Genomic DNA, 21,871 nt, shown 5'->3' with positions numbered 1-21,871 from the left:
AAGAGAAGGGGGGTGTCAAGAGTTCAGAGTCCAGAGTTCAAAGTCCAGGCACCGGAAGTGGAGCGGCGGATTCGGGGCAGCTTTGGGGGTTGCGGCGGGAAGCCGCCAGATCTCCGGATTTACTTGACATTGTCTCGACACCCCGTCCACAACTTCGTTTCTTTCCTTATTTGGGAGATTTCAGTGAATATTCCTTTTTTCCATGAAGAGAGCCATACCGAGAGAAAAGAGAAACTGCTTGTCAATGCAGTCACTATGAGACATGGTCAGTCTCCGATCATTGAGCTTCTGTCAGATAGAAGTATTCGGCGTCTGGGCCTAGTACTGACCATAAACAATAACCAGCATACCTTGGCCTAGTGCTCTTGCTGGCGAGCTTGATCCTCTTGCATCTCTTCGCTGCGCCTTACACCAAGGTAGAGGAATCGTTTCATGTTCAAGCGACGCACGACATCCTCGCACATGGACTGCCTTATGGTGATTCCATCGAGCACGGTCATTATGATCACTTCGACTTTCCGGGTGCCGTGCCGAGGACTGCGGTGGGAGCGACTATACTCGCTGGCTTAATGCCCATGTCAATTGCGACGTGGACGGGAGTGAACCAACAAATATGTAGTAAGTTATCATCACATGGGTGACCAGGGCAAAGAGCTCATCGCCTTTCTCCTTCAATGGACAGTCATTCACTAAATACTCTCGCGCAGTTCGAGCTCTCCTCGGCTTATACAATGCCCTTGCTCTGGGGATCTTTGCCCGGGGCTTGCGGAACAGCTTCGGCCAGACAGTGGCTGTTTGGTACTTGCTGTTTCAATGCAGTCAATTTCACCTGATCTACTACGCCTCAAGGCCACTGTCGAACATGTTCGCCTTTGGGTTGACCACCCTAGCCATGCGATACCTCTTACCCGACTCAATAGCACAGCCTGGATCGGCGCACTCTCGCCACGTGGGCGTGAGATTGGCCCTCTGTCTCTTGACCGTGGCCGGGGTGATATTCCGCGCTGAGATTGCCCTTCTCCTCGCATTCACCACTCTGTCTCTACTGACCGTGCATGGGAAAGAAGTGCTGGTGGATGTGGTTGTTGCCGGAGTCGTGGGACTACTTGGCGGGCTTCTTTCCACCGTCGGCATTGACACGATCTTCTGGAAAAAATGGGTTTGGCCTGAACTGAATGCTTTTGTGTTCAACGTTGTCGAAGGCCAGTCCTCTGCCTGGGGCACCGAGCCCTTTTGGTTCTATTTCACCAACGCATTGCCTCGACTTCTTTTGAACCCGCTGGTCTATCTGATTGCGATTCCAGTGGCGCTGCAGAATCCCGCACTTAGACGGCCAATGCTACCTCTACTGGCACCATCAGTGTTGTTCGTTGCATTGTACAGTGCGCAGCCACACAAGGAATGGCGCTTCATTCTCTACGTTGTCCCTGTTCTCACTGCTACAGCCGCTCTGGGAGCAGCATACCTTTGGCGCCGGCGCGATCGGTCTTTCTTCGCTCGCCTTGCATGTCAAATGCTAGCGGTTTCCACCATGGCATCATTCGCCCTGTCGACTTTCGTGTTGTTGCCAGCCTCGGCGGCCAATTACCCCGGCGCGCATGCTCTAAATGCTCTCCACGCATACCATGACCGGGCCTCCTCGTCCACCGATCCCGGTGCATATGTCTACCTTGGTAACCTAGCCTGCCAGACAGGAATCACTCGATTCCTCCAGCGACCAACGACACAGGGCTGGGTCTACGACAAGACAGAAGACGAAGCCACCAAATCCCACTCGGCGGGACTCGGAGAGCCGTTTTGGGACCAATTCGACTACGTCGTCGTGGAGGCATCCGACGATCCAGAATACCAGGACCCCGATGAAAGCATGTTGATGCAAGCGCTCCCATCCTCGCGCTGGCAAATCGCCGACGTGATTGATGGCTTCACCGGCATATCTATCTTGAAACCGGGCTCTCCCGCAACTGCGCAGGTAGAACGGCGCATTTTGTCCCTTATGGGCGTTGAGTCTCTGTATGATTCCTATGTGCTTGCCCGGGATGTGGTCAGAGAGCTTGTTCTGCGTGGTTGGTGGGTCGAGCTGAAGATGAGGCCGAGGATTAAGGTCCTGAACCGGATTCGTGATGACAAGTGATACCATGTCCGTGGTCTGAATCGGATGATTACCTACGATTCGGGAGTCATGACGCTAGCAAAATGTTGAGGTCTCTTTTGTTTGTGGGTTCTCAATTACATATTTCAAGTAAGATGAGTGGATTTGCACCATTTGTCCTTCCTAGCCTTCCCTGGACGGTATAGTGAGGATTAGAATGGCTTGTTCTTGTTCACGTGAATGTTGATTTATACGTATGCCCAGAATCTGCCGGGGTGGCATGCTTATGAGAGCATCGGACCAGCAACCTGACCTGATACACCTCGTAAGATCGATGATAGGTTGGAAGAATAGATTGTCACTATACACAAGAAGCCTAATGGGATAGTAGAAGGCGGAAATGGAGACGGCGAGGGGACGCGAGATATAACATAGACAACGCCATCAGACAAGGAAATCGAGAGAATTGGTACACCTGGGTGAGGAATTGGAGGGAGATCAAATGGTGATCTTGAAAGGGTAGACAAGAGAACTCTTCTAAAAATTTTAGTTGCCGCCCTGGCATTTGAGCCGTCGAGAAGAGGTCGCAATCAAGATTCTTCCGGGCTTGAGTATTTCGTTGTTACCCCATCTTTTGAGATTTAAAGAACGATTATGCATTACGCTTGATGCTTTTACCGGTCAACCTCACCGAACACCAGATCCATGGTACCTGTGGAATCAGAAGTCAGCACATTTGACAGAGTATCATATAGAGGAGAAGCAATCTCACCAATAATGGCGACCGCATCGGCCAGCAAGTGACCTCGGGACACTTGATCGAAGCCACCCAAGTGAGCGAAACCGGGGGCACGAATCTTGCAACGGTACGGGCGCTCGCTGCCGTCACTGACCAAGAACACACCCATCTCTCCCTTGGGGGCCTCAATAGCAGAGTAAGTCTCTCCAGGAGGAACGGAGTAACCCTTGGTGAACAGGAGGAAGTGATGAATCAGAGCCTCCATGTTCTCCTTCATGGCGGCACGAGGTGGGGGCATGATCTTGTAATCTTCAACACGAACAGGACCAGCGGGCATCTTGTTCAAGCATTGGTGAATAATGCGAAGGGACTGACGGAACTCCTCCATACGGCACAGATAACGGTCGTAGCAGTCACCGTTGACACCGACGGGGACATCGAATTCAACCTGGTCATAGGCATCATAGGGCTGAGACTTGCGGATATCCCAGGGAACACCAGAGCCACGAAGCATGACACCAGTGAAACTCATGTTGAGAGCATCGGCAGCGTTGACAACACCGACACCCTGAGTTCTGGCCTTCCAGATACGGTTGTCCGTGAGCAGTTCCTCGGTCTCGTCGATACGGTCACCGAACTGAGTGGCCCACTGATAGATATCGTCGAGAAGGCCAAGAGGGAGATCCTGGGACACACCACCCGGGCGAACGTAGGCGGAGTGGAGACGAGCACCTGAGACACGCTCGTAGAATTCCTACAAGGGAGAAGAGCATGGTTAGGAGACCAACGGAGATGTTCAAGAGCTCGCAGCAATGGATGTACAATGACGACTCACCATCAGCTTCTCACGCTCCTCGAAACCCCACAAGAAGGGAGTCAAAGCACCCACGTCCATGGCGTGTGAAAGAACGGACATCAGGTGGTTGAGGATACGAGTGATCTCGCCGAACATAGTTCGGATCCACTTGGCGCGCTCGGGAATTTCGACGTTCAACAGCTTCTCAACAGCTAAAGAGAAGCATTGCTCGTTGGTCATCATGGAAACGTAGTCCAATCGGTCGAAATAGGGCAAAGCTTGCATGTAGGTCTTGTACTCGATCAACTTCTCGGTACCACGGTGAAGCAGACCGACGTGAGGATCAGCACGAACAATCTCCTCTCCGTTCAATTCCAAGATCAGACGAAGCACACCGTGTGCTGCGGGATGCTGGGGACCAAAGTTGACAGTGTAGTGACGGATTTTCCGGTCGATGCCTTCAGCGGCGGATTCGAGCCCGGCAGCTTCATCCTCGGCGGGACCCTTGTTGGCAAAGTGCGTGAAGGTCGGGTCGGTCGGGACTAGCCTTGTGGCTTGAAAGCTGGTAGCCTCGGCGTGACGACGAGGTACGGTGGTCGCGATCGAACGGGATCGTGGCACGGATGTGTTGATCAAGTTGGAGGGGCGGAGACACAGTCTCTTGGGCGCATTGCCCGCGAGGCGAGCGAATGAAGCGGCCATGGAGAAATACTTGTCAATGTATTCTGAGGATCGAAAGATGAGACGGCTGGTCCTCAGTCCAGACGCATTCAATGGCTGGGTGGAGAATGAGCTCGCTGGGGGAAGGGCAGGCCTACGGCTTGAGGATGCAGATGAGGTCGCACTCCAAATTGGAATATCACGTGATAAGGCTCTATGCCGGTCATCAAGCGACTTCTGGTTGGCCTCGGGCTTGCCGGGAGCCCATCGATCGGAGAAAGAGTGGCCAAGCCGCTTTCAGCAGATTGAGCTCCTAAGGCACCAGTATTACATAATTATACATATGTTCACGTGACCAGTCTCGACAGCTGAGGCTGGTTCCCTCCCTCGCCGCACGATGATAAAGCCGGTAGGCGGTCTGCACTGTGCAGGACTGGCAGGACTGCAGGCTGTCCTCGAAACCAGCGGAACAGTGCTTTATTTCTGCCTTAGGCTACCAAGAAAATATTCTTATCGGACTCGATCATTGACCTTTTTCTATAGTCTTCCTTAGCATTTCACCACATCGCCCATCATGGCACCACTTATTCCATCGCAGGAGGAGCTGCAGCGCCGTCGCGTAAGGACTCTTCTGATGTACAAACCAACCAGACGCTAACCTTTCGCAGATCATCGGCATCAACGCAGAGACCGTCACCAACATTCCCTCCACAGACTTCCCTGGGCACTGGCCAGGCGAATCGCATAGCTGGGCTTTGGATCAATTCAAGGATGTACGTGCTGTCATGTAAAAGAAATATTGCGCTCGGTGGAAAGCCCATGTATGAGTATGCGCTGGTGCTTACTCAATGTTTCGTAGAACTTCAAAGTCGAGTTCCATCGCAACGATCCATATGAGGCTTCATTCTCACTAATTGGACTTGACGCCGCCGTTGCTAATGCTTTCCGCCGCATTCTTGTCGCCGAAATTCCGACTCTTGCCATCGAATACGTTTTCGTCCAGAATAACACTTCTGTCATTCAAGATGAGGTCCTCGCCTCCCGTCTCGGCTTGATTCCGCTGAAGGGCTCTGTTGAGGGTATCAACTGGATGCACTGGTATCGCAAGCCCTCCGAAGACGATGACGGTCCTGCCCCACCGGGGCCAAGTGATTTCAACACAGTTGTCATGCAGCTGGCTGTTGAGTGCACAAAGAACCCCGATGCTGCCCAAGATGAGACCGACCCTCGCAAGCTATACCACAATGCCCATGTCTATGCGAAAGATATGACATTCACACCCGTCGGCCGCCAAGAACAGTTCTTCACCGGCGAAGGAGCCATCCAGCCAGTGAACCCGGATATTCTTATCGCCAAATTGCGTCCTGGTCAGAAGATTGATCTCGAGATGCATTGCATCAAGGGCATTGGAGCCGATCACGCCAAGTTCTCCCCCGTCGCCACAGCTACTTATCGTTTGATGCCGCAAATTACTATTGAACGCCCAATTCTTGGTGAAGACGCAAAGAAATTCGCCAAGTGCTTCCCTAAGGGTGTCATCGGTCTAGAGCCCGTGACTGCCGAGGACGCCAAGCGTCAGGGAAGTGGATATGAGGGCCACGCCGGTGAGATGAAGGCAGTTGTCCGGGATGCGTTCAACGACACCGTGAGCCGAGAGTGCCTTCGTCATGAAGAATTTCAGGGCAAGGTTAAGCTTGGTCGCATTCGTGACCACTTCATCTACAATGTGGAAAGCACTGGACAGTTTGAAAGCGACGTATTGTTCCTCGAGGCCGTGAAGGTCTTGAAGCTGAAATGCGCTCGCTGGAAGCGCGGCCTCGAAGACTTGATGGCGTAAAGCCATCTTGTTGGTTACCCCCTCTTGCTAATGCATTTTCCTGGCGTTGGAATTCAAAGATTTGAGCTTCGTTCGCGCTGTACATTTACGAAAAGTTCGGTCAAAGTTAGGCTTTACGAGGCCAGGGTCCGAATACCCCAGTTACTGTTCATTTGATCTTACTGTGAATGAAGATTTTCGTCCTGGTATACCGTTAATTTTTGTCCCGAACTATGTAGCGGCTGAGGTCGCCGATTCCGCCCCACTCTTGAGTCGTGGTAGTCGTAGCATCAAGCACTCATTTGAAGACAAGGCGGTAGCGGAAATCGATCGTATAGGCCGGGTCGCTGACTGCGATTTCTTCGCCGTCCTCGACGAGGTCGCGCAGCTTTAACCGCAAATTTGGTCTTGTATGCTCTTCTAGCTGAGGTGGGAAGCGCTGGTACAGGGTTTTCTCCTCGGTTCGCATGCTAGGCTTCTTCAATTGCGCCTCGGCTCTCTCGCCGAGGCTCTCGATGAATTCTCCCAGCGTCAAGTCAGGATCAACGTCCATCTTGCGAGCGAGATTGCCACAGACCGGGCAGTCTGACTTCTTTTCAGCCTCGAACGTGTACGTGTACACGCCCTCTTCACCGGCATACATCATGTAGTTATTGAGATATGGGTTGCATCCGGTGGCGATCTTCAGCACCTCGGAGGTGGTGGATGCAGCAATCACGGCATTTGTCGATGCAATCGCTGGAATGATATTTTTGACCACACCTTGAGTCATTTGAAATGTCACACCCGCAATGTGGAAGTGCTGCGCTCGCTCCAAAGCAGCATGGTAGACCCACGATATGTGTTCCATGTTATCGCTGTCAAAGGGATCGTCCTTTCGCTTGTCTTGCCATGCGATCTGGTGCGCCCACTCAATGCAATGCTGTGGTTGACGCGGAATGGTTGCAATAGTGCAAAGTGGAACTGCTGGACGAGGAGCATGCATATCGAGCTGACATTCAATGCAGGAGGTCAATGTCGGTAGAATGACTCGAGCTTGGCCCTTGAATCCTGTGTCCTCGGTGGTCAGCGGTTGTCTCTGGAAAGAAGACCTGCCTGGGTATACCTACCTTCAGTTCCACCATCGACAAGAGGTTTAAGACTTTCTTGATTTTCGGGGTCCACCATTCCAATCAGCGTCGCATTGATCCAACGACGAGCTTCTATACTATCCAGGCCGCAGATGATGATTTTGAATTGCATGTAAAAATCCTCATCTTTGTCCTGAATCTTGCCAACGAACGGGGTGATCCGGACTCCTTTTACTCGCTTCTCTACGAAAGCGGCGGCAACCTCTGCTTTCGGCTTTCCGATGTCTGACTGTCGGAAAAGGAATTGTCTGTTCAGATTAGATATATCAATGGTATCTGTAGTACACAGTTAGCTGCCACCCCTCGAGCATGCTTTGAGAACTCACCCATGTCAATGACATGAATGTCCTTGAACCCTGAGAGAGCGAGATTCTTCAGAATCTCGCAACCCAGTCCACCAGCTCCGCTAAGATGCGCTCAGTAAATGCATTCGTCTCCAATCAGTTTCATTGGGTTGATTTACATTACACTGCGGTCTCAGTCAGTCGCTCGTCGCAGCAGATATTGTTTGCTCATGGGGAGAGTGCTCACAGGACTTTGGTAGACTCAAGCATATCAATTATCGCTGATCCTGGAGTCCAGTCTTCATCACAATGGGGTCCAGGTTTGGACATAACCTTGTAGAGGTGCTTCCTGTGACAGATTAGCTTTGCGAAGCGATAGACATGTGAGTTCAGGAGCACTCGCCACCGGCCATGTTGGCTCGCGTTGGAGTGATTCATTTCAGGCAATTGAACTTGGATCGGTGATTTGAAGTCGAAGATCCCAGAAACAGTCACTAGGCCCACCGTCCACTCAATGGGGCCCGTCCAGAGAATGCTTTATTCGAGACTGAAGTGGTGACCGCAGAAGTACCCAACTTCAGCGTGGTATATATCCGAGGGGAGATTGAAAAGAGCTCGAAGCTTTGAGACTACTTAAACAAACAGTAGACTTGGTGGGTCCAGCATGGCACTTATCAGCAGCTATCACGGCGTGGGATAGAGAGGTAGACATCATATCACGTGATATTCCGCATAGAAGCTCCGATGTGTGCGCTGAGATGTTGAAGTACTCTGCGATTTTCTGTTTGGCACTCACAAAATCCACGTGATGGAAGATCTGCTGACTACCATTAAGTCCATAAAGACGCACAGCGAGCCTCCGTTGGTTGAAGTGCAAGCAGATCAAGCGCGCAATGATGGGTTCAGCAAACCTGCCGCAGATTTGAGCCAAGAAATATCATCGGAGCAAGTGATACAATTACTCAAATCTCATCCAAGTAGCGAAGAGCTCGCCATTGTCCTTGCTGCCCTAGATCCTTACAATACATCACGGGAGGTATCTCAGGTTGATGTCCGAATGCCGGGCCCAACGACAGCTCATATCTTACAAATCTTAGCGTCCACCACAGTACCCGATCATTGGCAGCTTTTGAATGCGAAGAGCAAATCTGGTTATGTGAAATATCGTGCTGCACTGCTCCGTTGCTTTAGTAGCATAGCTGGACTGGGATCGCTAGTTGCTGAGCTTCGTGCTTTAGTCATAAGCTCGCGATCGAAAGATCAAACTGACAAGAAATCGAGCACTTCGACTCGAGTGCTAGATATCTTGTCGGTTCTGTCTTCCCTACTTGAGCCACGAGATTTCGTTCGGAGAATTTTTGTCGACATATCAGCTGTGTATGGCAACCACACTCGGCAGCAAGCAGCATGGAGAGAGTTTGTGTCTCTGGTATCGGGTGGCAGGATTCTTTCGACTGCAGCGGAGGCTCTCGCTGTTGCAGGCCAACCCAATTTGACGTCGGAACTTGCCTGGATTGGTGAAGGTTCTCGCTACTCATCATGGCTAGGCCTGAATATCGCTAGCCTTGCCGCTAGTTTGGATGCCAGTGATACAGAAAGCTGGACTTCGCTAGCTCTCCTCACCAGCCGAGCGCTGAGCCTCGGATATCCCGGTAAGTGGCCGTGGCATTTCTCCATATTCGAAAGAAGCTAATCAGGAGCTAGACCATGTTGTCCGTGAGATCTACTGTGAGCTTGTTGTTGAGAAATCATGTTCGCGACACCTGGGCATGTTGATCGACCATCTGCGACCGTTGGAGCAGGTCGCCGTTCTGGAAGCTATCTTCCGCGATGTGCAGAAGAGTTCATTTTCGGAGGACCTCTCTGAAGCTGTGACGAAGTCTGACTCTGTGAAATCAACCATTGCAAGCGTAGGAGCACTCTGCAACTTGCTTGTGGCAGATCGTCCCTTCCTCAAGGAGCAACTACTGAACTGGCTCTCCAAAGGCCAGGGTGGCTCAATATACACAATTGGCCTGCGCCGAGCCATTCTCTCAATATTCAGTGAATCCGCAGGTAGGTCAGTCAAAGATCCTGGAAAATCTCAGATCTAACATTGCGACCTCAGAAACGTTGAAAACATTACTTTCTCACGCTCTTGAACAATTTGGTGACCGGTTCTCGATCAAACACCTTCCAGTCCTTGTACAAGATGGTATGTCTCGTCTTTGAGGACGCTTCGAGATATGGATTCTGATAATCTCACAGCACAAGCGCAAGTAATCCTACTTGTCGCGGGACAACTAAACCGAGCACATCCCCAGAGCGTTCAGGCAATTGGGTGCACGGGACTTTATCTCAATGCAGTGTCTAACCGACTTGCAGCATCTTCGAACAAGGCACGTTTCCTCGGCATGATTGTGGGCACGGGAATATCCCATGTCATAGAAAAGCCCGAAAATGCCATGAAGTTCGACCTCGAAGAGATGCAAAGCGATGAGGCTCTATGTTATTTGAGTCTCACAGATATCCAGGACAAAGTTGGATCTATCGAGTCTTTCCAGGAGTTGAGACGAGGTAACACAGCGAAGGTGTCACCAACTCAAGACGTGCCGAAACCCAAAAAAGCTAAGCCTAGCCGAATCGAACCACTATCAAGCAAGATCATCACTATAGAGGAGATCGAAGATGGTGCAGATGACACCGACAGCGAGGAGGACCTATTGCCGTACGAGAAGCCGGATGACGACATGGAAGACGAAGACGAGGATCCAACGCTTGTCCAACGTAATAAGCCAAGCGCGCCAGTGTAAGTTTCCACCAGTTCATCTCTACGTCCAGTCTGAGTTTGGCTTCTCACTTCTTCTTAGGTACATTCGTGACCTAATCACATTCTTGCGCGACACTGAAAACGTGGATCGTCACCATCTTGCCATCACGACCGCGCCGTCGTTGATTCGACGTAAAGGAGGATTTGGAACCGAGCTCGCCGAGCAAGTAGAAGAGTTGGCACTGACGCTGGTCAGCCTTCAGAACGATAAAAGCCATCCATCTTTCCACGAGTCACGTCTCCAGAGCTTGATTGCTATTATTGTCTCGCAGCCGCTAAAAATGGGCCGTTGGTTTGCTGCGATCTTCTTCGACGGCGACCTGTCACAAACACAGCGGTCTGCAACGCTTACGGCATTAGGGTTAAGCGCACGAGAGATTGCTGGCAATGGCGAGGATGATGCCAAGGCACTGAATCTTCCCAGCTTGGGAGATACTTCCTTCCCATCCAAGCGTTTGTCGCCAGCCTTGGAAGCTGTATATAAAGACAGCAATCAATCCCCAATCGCTGCACTAACACAAGAGATGGCAAAGACATCGTTGCAGCCATTGGCAGCCGATGCTGCTGACCGTATGACCGGTCCCAGCGCGCTGAAAGTCCGCACCTTCTCCTCGCGCATGGAGGTTGAAAACAAGCGAAAGCAACGCGAGGCTCAACGCAAAAAAAAGGTCGTAAAAGATCTCTACAACATTCTAGCCCAGGGCTTCTTCTACCCTCTCCAAGCTCGATTTGAGCGAATGATCCTTCAATTCGCCTCGTACGTCATGATACTCAGTCCCTCATTTGCTTCTGAAAATTGCTAAGAGATCAAATTACAGGTCATCCGCTCCTTCTCATAATCCTTTCTTGGTGCCCCATATCCTCACGCTCTTCCTCCAGACCCTGTCACTGATATTCTCTACTGCTGGTCCACATAATCCCCTCCTTGCGTCCTTCACACATGAGATTCTGTCACTGTTGATCTCGCTCCACACGGCTCCAATAGCTAGCGAGCCCACAGTTACCGCGGCGTTGCTGGGGCTGTTCTTGGCGGTTGTAGACGTGAATATTGCATTCGGTTCAGATGGCGAAGAACGTCTCGTCACCGAGCATGCTACTCGCGTGATGGAGCTACGCGAGTGGGCGTCCGAAGTCTTCGATCGCACGCCTGCAAGCAGAGTCAAAGCAGATCCTGGAACATTCGCCGATCCGCAGGAGCAGGTGCGAACATTGTCTGCGGGAGTGATGGTACGACTGGGTGAGGTCATCGAGCGTTATCAGGGGCGATTGATGGGCGTGAATGCGGGCTTCAAGTACTGAGCAGTCATTTGGTTGAGTGCAATATTTGCCTGTAAGATGAATAATACCGTGATCTAGGAATCACGCTGTCATAAGAAATAGGGAAAAAAAGACTTATTTACAAACAGTGAACGCTTCATGGACATTAATTCAAGACGAAAAAAAAAAAGACTACTCGGTCGTCTTTGCGAAACTGCCTTTCTCAATAGCTGCTTCCATCATGCGGTCACCGCTGATGATCCCGGTAGTACATATCACGATCTTGCGCTTTGGCGCCTCCTGCGCAGCGATGAATCGCAGCGCAGCAATTTCAGTGAATGTGATTCCACCCAGGAAGAAGACATAAACGGTCTTTGTGGCCGAGTTGCCACTGAGGACCTGTCTTGCTCTTACGGCCTTGTCATCTCCCTTCTGCACAATGTTGAAAGTTGAGCCACGGGCACTCTTGATTACATCTTCGAAGCCGAGCCAACCAGGCGATGCGGGACTGGTGGTGTTCATCGACGCCGCGGGTTTCCCGCCTTTAGCTAGTGCGAGCACGTACTGCTTCTGAAGCACACATTGCACCAAGCGAACGCTGAGCGGGGCAAACCCACTGTAAACGTAGGAGATGTCGTCGGGCTCCTTCTCGCTGACCTCTTCGATGACAAGTCTAAGGTTCTTGCGCAGGTACCCGTAGTTTGTTTTAGAGCCCGGTTGAGCACCGGAGGTGGGGATAAGCATCGCTGTTGCTGAAGATCTGGGTTGAAGCAGTTCCATTTTTTCGAGCGCCCAGAAAGTCAGAAGGTGCTGATGGCCGTATGCTTGCAGCACTTGACGTTTAAAATTCTCCAGATCCCGCGCACGTAGTCCGCCAGACATGCACGATTCAAGACACAGCAGACGTAGCACACTCTTCAATGGGATATCGCGAGAGATCAACTCCTCAATAGTCTCATGTTGATAAGTCGGATCAGCTCCGGCTGCATTGTTCTGCTGAACTTCGAGGACTTTCCGGAAAGTCTCTGTTCTGGTCAATCGCATGATTTCCTCGGCAAGATTGGTATGGATGCGAAGAGACTGGTGTTCTAGTTGATAAGTCGGTAGTTTGTTGACAAACTCACGAAGCTCGTTTGTTGTTTGGGCCGTGTGCCGAGTTTCGTATTGATTTTCAAGTCGGCGAGCGACCTTGTTCAGAAGATCGCCCACAATGGCGAAATTTGCATCACGAAGCTGACTGAAAAGCAGATCTGTCGAATCGAGCTGAATTTTGCGCTTCAGGCCTTGCTTGACTGACTGTGAAGTCCTTGATGATTCTTGGGATTGGGTGCCGGGCGCCTGTCCGACAATGCTCGTATCTACATCCGCCTGATTGTTTCTGATACCAACGTACTCATCAATGAGTCCCTCATAGGTGAGTTGCGTGAGAAGCGGAGTCCCAAAGTCCACGTCTCTGTCAATGATAATCAAGCTCTCGGTGTCGGCACTGGGCAAAAGACTTCGTGCGTAGGAATCAGTCAGTCCAGAGCTTTCTTCGGCATCCAATTCTTTACGCATCCGAAGCAGTAGATCAGCTAGTCGGCGAGCATTGTCGCCCTTGCCCACGATGCGAGGGAAATATCCATGCCTCTGTTGAATGCCCATGAGAGCCTTGGCGGCATGGAAGATACATCCGGGGTCCTTGTGCTGATCATGGCGTTAGTTGGGTGTTCTAAGGCCACATCATTTTTCCGTGGACAATCGTACCAGGTAGAGGTCTGCAAATGTATCATCTAGCTCCAGTGATAAGAGGTCTTGTTCCAGTGGCAAGAACTCAAGCGGGAACTCAGCAATGTTGACATCACCAATAATACCCGCCTCTTCCAGAACAGCATTGCCGACCAAGGTCCGCCGAGGGGAGAAGAAGATGGAAAATTCGTGTTCCACATTGCCATTGTTCTGAAGGCGCTTGATTTGCTCTGAAAAGGGGGGAAAGGTGTCAGCTCACACTGATGGCAACTCAAGCAAAGCAAATGTGTAGTGAAACGTAGTAGCCGAGCGCCAAATGAATGAGCTCAATTTGATATCGGGAATCGCTACCATTGCGAGGAGTGGTCATATGAGCTCCACGCAACATATGAGGCCAAATAAAGGCCTATTCCCATGAAGTGTCTACATTCGGGAGTGAGGGTGGATGTGATGGCATCAGAACAGCAAAGAACACCGAACCCCAGGAGCTTACCTGCTACCGTCCGCACATGATGCGCTTTCTCGCCGCGGACTACGAACACCACATTACGCTGCGATGAGTCCACATTGGCATTCTCCAGAAGAAAGACACGGTCTACGCCATACTGCTGGAGTTCGGAAAACTTGACGATCAAGCCCACTGGACCCGCCAGTTCCTGGCTGATGACGATGTTCTTCTTCCCACGAGCCTAAAGTGCACATTAGCCAGTTTGTTCCTTTCTAAATTGGAAGACATGAAGGCAACAGCAATACTCACGCCTTCCAGCAGGGCCAGCAGGTCCCGGCGGGCCTTATCCCTACAATAATCGGCATCTCCCAAAGGCGCCATTGCTCGAGTGGCTGTGGCAGGCGAACACAGAAGCATCATCCAAAAATAACCAAAACGCGGCGCCGGAGGGGCGAAGCTTCTCCGAATCGAGACTAGCGCCACCACTGAGACTGAGTCAGCTCGTTTTTGTATCGTCACGCGTCACGTTATCCCTCTTTCTCCAGCAACTCAAACATGATAGGGTCACTTTGTCTGTGTAACTTTGCATTACTAGAATACATCAATACCGTCGTCGCCGTGGTCGGCCTCCACTGCCCGAGAGCTCCCCTGAAGCATTCTCCGTTTTGAATTAATCTTCTTCTTTTCGGCCAGCTGGCACATTTTCATTCTTTGATACTCCTCCCTCGCATTACGATACTTCTGGCAAAGGCCGACTTGACCGCGACCTTCTCATTCTTGACCGATATCCGGACTCATCTCGCTGTGCTTAGCCTGATCACCCAACAGACACATCACATACGACTCCAGTGCCTCCACCCCACGCCACATCATGGGGCTCTTCAAAAAGCACAGCGAAGACGGCGAAGAGTCCAGCCGCCGCGCTCTGTTCGGCTCTCGATCCAAGAACAAAAGCCCCGCGGCCGCATCCAACCCCTACGCTCAACCGGCATATGTCGATCCCTATACCAAGGCGAAGATCCAGGCCGGGGTGACACCCCCGCCAGCTGGTTATCAGGGCGGGACCCAATCCCCCGCCCCCGCGCAAGGACCCCACGCCATTCCATCCGACAACAAATACTCAGCAAATGCCTACGGGAATCAAGGCGGCTACGGCGGTGATCGGTATGGCAATGGTGGCAACGGCAACGGCGCGGGCGCCTCTCGTTATGGAACCGGGGGTTATGGAGGACTAGGGAATGCCGACCCCAACGATCCAGGAAAGACGGATGCCGCTCGCAATGAACTGTTCGGCGGAGCTAGAGATCGTACACAATCCGGTCAGAACGGCGCGCCGCCTCCATACTCGCCTGGTCAGGGCGGAGAAGCAGGCGGGCAGGGCGGAAACTACGGTGGCGGCAGCAATGAATATAGCATGGCAACCTACCAGGACCGACAGTTGACGGCGGAGGAGGAAGAAGAAGAGCAGATCCAAGCGACCAAGCAGGAGATGAAATTCGTGAAGCAGGGTGACGTCGCATCAACCCGGAACGCTCTCCGGGCTGCCGCCATGGCAGAGGAAACGGGTCGGTCGACACTGGCTCGTTTGGGTGCTCAGGGAGAAATGGTCCACGACGCCGAAAAGAACCTAGACATGGCCACGGTTGAGGGACGTGTCGCGCAGGAGAAGGCGCGGGAGCTGAAAGCACTCAACAAGAGCATGTTCGCGGTGCACGTGTCCAATCCGTTCACAAGTGCCTCGCGCAGACGGGAGCGCGACGAGCGCATCCTCAACACTCACCGTGAAGAGCGCGACCAGCGTGAGGGTACTCGTTCAGAAGCGTACCAGACCAATGCGCGCATGGACAAGGTCTTCCGGGACATTGACCGAGAGGCGAATAAGCAACAGAAGGGCAAGAAGGCGAATGTTACCGAACGGGCCAAATACCAGTTTGAAGCAGACAGCGAGGACGAAGCCATGGAAGATGAGATCGAGCAAAATTTGGACCTCCTCAGCGGGGCCGCAGGCCGACTGAACGGTCTGGCCAAAGCCACCGGTCAGGAATTGGATCAACAAAACAGACATTTGGAGCGCATCACAGGCAAGGTGCGTATTCTCTCTAACGCTCCAACTTCACACTCATTCCCGTCCCGGTGGGGTTGGGACTTCCCAATGATATTGAACCTGATCAGCTAACTTGCTCATACAGAGCGATTACGTCGACGATCAAATTGCCATGAACCGGGCGAAACTCGATCGAATCCGCTGAGTCGGTCACAAACATTCGTAGCAGAATTTACTACTACCTACATACAGTACCTTTTTTTCGAGATACGGGAGCCGGAACATGCCTGGAGCTGCGCCGCTCATTCATTAATTTATCGTATGGGATGTGGTTGACCATTTGCAAATGGAAGATCACTTCATAATACTGCCAAATGCATTTGCTCTGTTTTTGGATCTTTTGTAAATTATTGAAAGACTCCTAGGTATTGCCTCGCTGTATACAAGGGAGGTACTTCCCTTCCCCCACATATGGTGTACCCAAGTCCCCATGTCGTGCAACATGCGACTGTTACAAAGGGAACCACGGCTGCGTCAGTAAAGGGCGTCGGGGAGGCCGAGGCTTATAAGCGCTTGTACGACTCGGGAGCATGTCCTGTGAGACGTGAGAATCTCCAGTGCCAATTTAAGCTTAAGTTCACGACGCAGACGGAATTTTCAATAGAGGTAATTTCGCGTCCAGCGATTGCAAATGATGTGTCGATTGAGAAAGTAAAATGCAGGTCTACTCGACACCCTTTCCTTACGAGGATTCTTGGAGTCTTTTTGGAAAAAAGACACTGGTCGAGTGGTGGGTTTCAAGGACAAATTTTCCATGAGTTATCTCATTGATGCAAATTATATGCAAGTGAGAGAGTATTAAGCTATTGATCCAAAGTGTGGACAGGGAGAAAAAGACCAGCGAAGCGAGAGATGAAGGAGAAAAGTCCCGAATTGGAGGGGAACAAGGGACAGGAGGGAATCCGCATGAAATCATCACAAAAGCCCAATGGTATCAAAAAGTTGGAATCGAAACATTGAAAATCCAGAAAGTCTCCCAAGTCTAGCGAGCGAATGAGAAAAGAAGAAGATGGAGGATTGGTGTTCGTGAATGGAGACACCCCAAGAGAAGAAGAAAAAGGGTACAAGACAGAAAAAATCATAGCCAGGTAGTACCAAAGTCAACCGGCAACTCTATGGTCATAACAGAAGAAAGATGGAAGAGATGGCAAATGCTTCGATTGACACAGGGGAGGAAAGATGGCCTCTGAGAGACGGAAGCAAGTCCCAGCGGCAGAATGAAAATCCACAGACCTCCCATTGGATCCGCTAAGGTATGGCCGGTGTTGAAAGAGGCGGCCCAGGGACGAATTCGCCTCTTTGCGACCGCCGGTTGAAGGGACAGCCTTCGTCGGAACAAGGGGTTCAACCGAGAGGAGTGGGAAGCATAGGCCAGGTATGTTGTACAAGCTTCACTCTCTGACGAATTGCAGATGAGTGGACGCAGAGAAAAATAAGAAGACAAGAAAGATGCTGAACAATTGGGTATCAGAATGTCTCGCGCGAGAGCGTTTTTTGGACGCGCGAAAAGCAAAGCACGAGAGGGAGGGAGTTTCAAGCCAAAATAAAGGCGAAATGGTAGAACGACAGAGACAAAGATTGACGAACAAGTCGTGATCAATCATCGATTTACTCGTCGTCGTCACCCGGAGAGCTGCCCTCCTTCTCGCCCTTGTGAACCTTCTTATGTCGGCGCAGGTTGGACACGACCGAGAAGTGACGCCCACATCCCTCAACGTCACAGGCGAAAGCTGTGCGAATGAGTTAGTTGATTTCTGTCCAGTAGCCAGTCGTTGGTGGGCGAGGGTAAAAGTGTGTTCGAAGCAGGACTTACGTTTTTCACCAGTGTGACTGTACATATGCGTCTGTAGGGAAGAAGGACGAGTAAAGCGCTTATCGCAAACCTTGCACTTGTGCTTCTTCTGTGTGTTGGATGGCATCTTGGAACTGAATTGGCTCATCATGGACTGAGGTCCTGGAGGTGCGCTTCCAGCCAAGAGGCTGGTTGGTCGCGGAAGAGTCCGCGACTCGTACGACTCGGATGTCGTCGAGCTGTAATCGGTTACTGAAGAATCCACGGAGCCGACGGAGGCGCTGTAGTAAGGGTATGTGCTTCCAGAGGAAATCGAGGAGGTTGATGAGTGGTTGGTAGGGAAGCCGTAGGCATCGGTGGAGCTGCGCGCGCCGCGAGGTCCATAGATATTGCGAGGGGTCAGGTCTTGGCTGAGAGCAACCATTCCACGACTGGCATCAAGAGCATCTCCGAAAGAAGGTCCAGGATTTGAAGATGCGATTCGATCACTGTTCGCCGGGTGGGAAAAAGCGTTGTCAGTCAAGGGCACTTTCACGATTCCAAGGCACTTGCAATTCGTGTTGGGGCAACTCAACACCGTCCACTAGAAAGGGAGATGTCGTGTGAGAGGGGAACCATGGACTCACGAGTGCGAAATGCGACGAATGTCGGTTGGAGAAGCGGCATGGATTGGAGCATATGCGGCGGGGGCATAGCTGGCCTGCGCGTAGCTGCTCATGGGAGGCGCGGTCGTATAGGTGGGTGTTTGCTCGTAGGCTGTTCGAGGGACCTCATGCTGCATGCTCAACACATCTGCACTGTAGCCGGTGGTGGTATAGCTGTTGCTGGGTACCATTGCAGGTGCAGACACGGGAATGTTGCTGTAAGGAATAGACATGGCGGCCGAGCGAGCCACGTCCTCTTGCTTGACGGCATTGATCGGCATGCTAGCGCTGTTGCCCATCGAAGTCGCATACACGGGTGGTGTCGAGTGTGTCGATGTGTGTGCCGTCGCCCAGGGATCTGTGAATTGGGGTGGATTGTGGTGGTACACATTATCGAAGCTCATCCCGCCGTAAGGGCGGTTTTGATTCTCCATTACCATCGTCATTGGGGATATTGCGTTGCGATGAGGAGATTCAAGGTTTCAGCTGGCGAACCAAGTCCACACTAGTAACAAAAAATAAAAGATGACAAGAATTTCGGGCGAATTCCTATTCTTTGTTGGAGACGAGGCGCGGTGACTCGTCGCGAAGGACTGGGCTCGTGGGGGAGGGTTGAAGGAAGTTGGGGGTTGAGGGTTGTAGATGATCGACTTGATTGCTGGCTGATCTGCAACAAGACCCAAATAGAAAGTATACAAAGACAAAGGAGTCCGAGGGTGTAGGTCGAAAGATGGATAGATGGGCAAGGGAGAAAACGTGAGAGGTGCGAAGATCGATCCTTAATGTACCTGGACAGGTAATGGGGAGAGTGAAGGGATATTCAAAGTGATAGAGGGAAAGATGTGTCTGGGGAACGGGGATCGGCGAAGCTTAAGAAGGGAAGGGTATCCAGGGCATACATGCGTGCCGCACGTCTCCAACTCGGTCGACTTGACTCCTCAGGCAGTTCACCCATCAGTGGTGAATCCACCCACGTAAAGAGACGGAAAAGAGAAATCCAAAAAAAAAATAACACTCTCTCTAAAAGACCGGGAGAGGAAAAGAGAATTGGGTGAAAATAGAGAATATGTGGTAGGGACCTAAAAAAGAAAGGAAAGGGAAGGGAGAAAAAGAAGAATTGCCCAAAATCAAAAGAGGTAATCTCCAAAATGATCCACCGTAAGAGTGGACTGAGAGAGAGAGAGAGAGAGAGAGAGAGAGAGAGAGAGAGAAAGAGACTCGAGAGAAAGAGAGAGTGAGCGCGGGAAACAAAAATAAAAATAAAAAAGGAAACCCAGGGAGAGAGGGAAAAAAAAAAAAAAAAAAAAAAAGAGGAGAAATTCTACAGTGAAAGAAGGGAGACAGACCTCAAGTCGACCATCCCACAAGGGTTGTGCCACTGACGACGTGCCGTCGGAGGTCGCAGATCCTCAGAAAACGCTATTACCGCGAGCCAAAATACATGCGGGTCAGGTAATTTCACACGTCTCCTCTTCCCATCCCACTTGTCCAGTTTGGGGAGAAAATCAGATTTTAAGCTCTTCATTATTCTGCTGAGGGTAAACCTTCTTTTGGGGGGGGGGGGTTGATTTGAGAAGTTGATGAGTTTGTACCTTTTGAACAGTCTCTCATAATCTGATCTAGTAGACAGCCCCCTTTGGACGTTGTGGTTTGCTTTTTCTATCAGTGACCCTGATTTTGAAATGCAGGCATTTCCCATTTCCCATCATGCGTTCAGCATGAAGTGGGCCAATGGGTCTTGCCTGTACCAAGCTACTGATCATATTTGATTTGTCGTCAAGTGGGAGTACTGCTTGTTCTCGATGGCCGGTAACTACATGCTATATACTTGTAGTATATAGCACTCTAGACTCTGGTCGCTTCTATTACTCGAGAGAGAGTTTCTCTCTCTCTCTCTCTCTCGATCAAAGCTTCTGTCTCACCTCGAAACTGCATATGAGCTACTCTTTCCGCCGCACAACGCTTGCCTTACCAACAAGAACTCGCATCGAAACTCAAGTAGAGCGAGGTCAACCTCTCAATGGAGCGCCCGACGTCTAGACTCCTGTGTACTTCTGAACCATGCGATTGGGATCTCTCTGGGTTGGCTCGGACCCTTTCGCTCGGGTTGTGCCAAATGTGCCAAATGTGTAATGAATCGGAATGGACTTTTTTTTGGGAGTCGGAGGGATTGGCGATCGGATGCTAGACCCGATTAAACTACATTGTTCATCACACAGAGAGGGAAGATAGTAATACACCGGCGTTTGAGCGTGATCGAGTGAGTGCATCAGATAAGGGAGTACAACTAGAGGGACTAAGGTAGATTGATACATTCAGTTACTCCTATCGTAGCTGGAAAGGAAAGATCCAACATACCTTGAACAGTGTCAGAAGACAGAGTACTGTTTTTCCATTCTCCCTTGAATAATCCGTGTCAGTTGGAAATTCTTCCCCCCCCCAAGGCAATCCAGGAAGTCCAGTCAGGTTACATAGATGGAGGAGGGACTCTCAGAATCCTCGCCACCCAGCCTCGCAGTACTCCATCAAAAGAGCGCGCAAGTATTTCAGCATGACGAGTCAATCAAATAGGGGATCCCAAGAGGATGGACCGGTCCACCATGGATGACATACTACCTAACATACTCCTCGGACATGCTCATGTACGGACTACATAGTGCAGACAAAAATAGGTGAAGAATGGAAGGAAAGATTGAGGGAGGGAGGGGGGCCACTCCAGTACTCGACGAGTCGACACCGTCGCAATTTACTTGGGGACGGGACGCGGTAGCAAGAATGTATGAGACGACACCCGTCATGACTGGCGTTCATGGAACTCTTCAGGGTTGGCCGGAGCGTCAAGTGACTTTGGTAAGGAGTACTGCAAGTACATTTACTCATCGTACATCATAGTCATACTACAGACTCACAAGGGATAAAAGTCAGCTTAACAAGAGATGAAGCGTCTGTTCACCGTTGTCCTCTGAGCTCGCTCCTGGCTTCCCTTTTCTTGGGGGGCTGACACTACTGAAGGTTCTCTTTTTTTTTTTTTTCACACTGGCATCTGTTTGATTTCGTAGGCTCTTTCCCGCGGGATAGAGGAAGGACCCGGAGCTTAAATTTGGATCTTGTTTTCTTTTTTGTGGTTTTTGTTTTTCGGCATGGGCAGGCTACGGAATCCCGTGTTGCTTGTGAAAGGGAACCACAGTACCGGTCAGTGGTCGGTGGTGGTCATGGTATGGGATCCTATTTGGTGCCGTAGATAGACTTTGGTGTAGGTGTGGATGTGGAATTGGAGCTCCATCGATCTGGCATGGAAGAGTTGCGCATAGCCACGAACTGGAAAACCACGGGACGGTTCAAGATGGAAATAGACTAGAGGAGGGGGATATACAATCATCGTGGACGAAAAGAATACCAACTCCTATTGTCATGAGTACCTCTGAAATAAAAGAGAGCACGACAGATTCAGCTCAAATCCCCCGCGACGCAGGTAGTCTGCTGGACATGGACATACATGCTATCAACAAGACAAATCTATAGAGTTGGAAAATGCCTGATTGGAGTCGAGTCACATTGTGCTTGTGGTCGTT

At 51.0% G+C, this 21,871-nt stretch overlaps 8 protein-coding genes across 8 annotated transcripts; 4 read left to right on the top strand and 4 right to left on the bottom strand.

The window, feature by feature from the left end:
* Positions 1-255: 255 nt before the first annotated feature.
* N7539_006243 (dolichyl-P-Man:Man(7)GlcNAc(2)-PP-dolichol alpha-1,6-mannosyltransferase) lies at positions 256-2,134 on the top strand (the record flags this gene model as incomplete). Its single annotated transcript, XM_056935845.1, has 3 exons — positions 256-265; positions 346-618; positions 708-2,134. The coding sequence occupies 3 exons, from the start codon at positions 256-258 to the stop codon at positions 2,132-2,134; spliced, it is 1,710 nt and encodes a 569-aa protein (XP_056788769.1).
* Positions 2,135-2,766: 632 nt separating this feature from the next.
* N7539_006242 (NADH-quinone oxidoreductase subunit D) lies at positions 2,767-4,329 on the bottom strand (the record flags this gene model as incomplete). Its single annotated transcript, XM_056935844.1, has 2 exons — positions 2,767-3,585; positions 3,667-4,329. The coding sequence occupies 2 exons, from the start codon at positions 4,327-4,329 to the stop codon at positions 2,767-2,769; spliced, it is 1,482 nt and encodes a 493-aa protein (XP_056788768.1).
* A 532-nt stretch (positions 4,330-4,861) lies between these two features.
* On the top strand, positions 4,862-6,124 carry N7539_006241 (DNA-directed RNA polymerase core subunit RPC40; the record flags this gene model as incomplete). The annotated part of the gene is made up of 3 exons (XM_056935843.1): positions 4,862-4,906; positions 4,956-5,060; positions 5,147-6,124. 3 exons carry the CDS (start codon positions 4,862-4,864, stop codon positions 6,122-6,124), a joined length of 1,128 nt encoding a protein of 375 aa, XP_056788767.1.
* A 277-nt stretch (positions 6,125-6,401) lies between these two features.
* On the bottom strand, positions 6,402-7,930 carry N7539_006240 (NEDD8-activating protein UBA3; the record flags this gene model as incomplete). Its single annotated transcript, XM_056935842.1, has 5 exons — positions 6,402-7,153; positions 7,213-7,509; positions 7,560-7,639; positions 7,765-7,866; positions 7,917-7,930. 5 exons carry the CDS (start codon positions 7,928-7,930, stop codon positions 6,402-6,404), a joined length of 1,245 nt encoding a protein of 414 aa, XP_056788766.1.
* A 395-nt stretch (positions 7,931-8,325) lies between these two features.
* Positions 8,326-11,625, top strand: N7539_006239 (telomere length regulation TEL2 family protein; the record flags this gene model as incomplete). The annotated part of the gene is made up of 6 exons (XM_056935841.1): positions 8,326-9,169; positions 9,222-9,572; positions 9,625-9,711; positions 9,765-10,305; positions 10,367-11,083; positions 11,145-11,625. 6 exons carry the CDS (start codon positions 8,326-8,328, stop codon positions 11,623-11,625), a joined length of 3,021 nt encoding a protein of 1,006 aa, XP_056788765.1.
* A 150-nt stretch (positions 11,626-11,775) lies between these two features.
* N7539_006238 (Sec1 family protein) lies at positions 11,776-14,140 on the bottom strand (the record flags this gene model as incomplete). Its single annotated transcript, XM_056935840.1, has 4 exons — positions 11,776-13,269; positions 13,330-13,541; positions 13,805-14,000; positions 14,069-14,140. The coding sequence occupies 4 exons, from the start codon at positions 14,138-14,140 to the stop codon at positions 11,776-11,778; spliced, it is 1,974 nt and encodes a 657-aa protein (XP_056788764.1).
* A 490-nt stretch (positions 14,141-14,630) lies between these two features.
* N7539_006237 (putative plasma membrane SNARE protein (Sec9)) lies at positions 14,631-16,008 on the top strand (the record flags this gene model as incomplete). The annotated part of the gene is made up of 2 exons (XM_056935839.1): positions 14,631-15,845; positions 15,949-16,008. 2 exons carry the CDS (start codon positions 14,631-14,633, stop codon positions 16,006-16,008), a joined length of 1,275 nt encoding a protein of 424 aa, XP_056788763.1.
* A 1,463-nt stretch (positions 16,009-17,471) lies between these two features.
* N7539_006236 (C2H2-type zinc finger protein) lies at positions 17,472-18,745 on the bottom strand (the record flags this gene model as incomplete). Its single annotated transcript, XM_056935838.1, has 3 exons — positions 17,472-17,593; positions 17,677-18,143; positions 18,282-18,745. The coding sequence occupies 3 exons, from the start codon at positions 18,743-18,745 to the stop codon at positions 17,472-17,474; spliced, it is 1,053 nt and encodes a 350-aa protein (XP_056788762.1).
* Positions 18,746-21,871: the final 3,126 nt, after the last annotated feature.

Source organism: Penicillium diatomitis, assembly GCF_028827545.1.
Source record: "Penicillium diatomitis strain IBT 30728 chromosome Unknown utg000008l_segment0_segment0, whole genome shotgun sequence".
NCBI lineage: Eukaryota > Fungi > Ascomycota > Eurotiomycetes > Eurotiales > Aspergillaceae > Penicillium > Penicillium diatomitis.
Note: the sequence above shows the minus strand (reverse complement) of the source record. Positions and strands in the feature narration are given on the sequence as shown.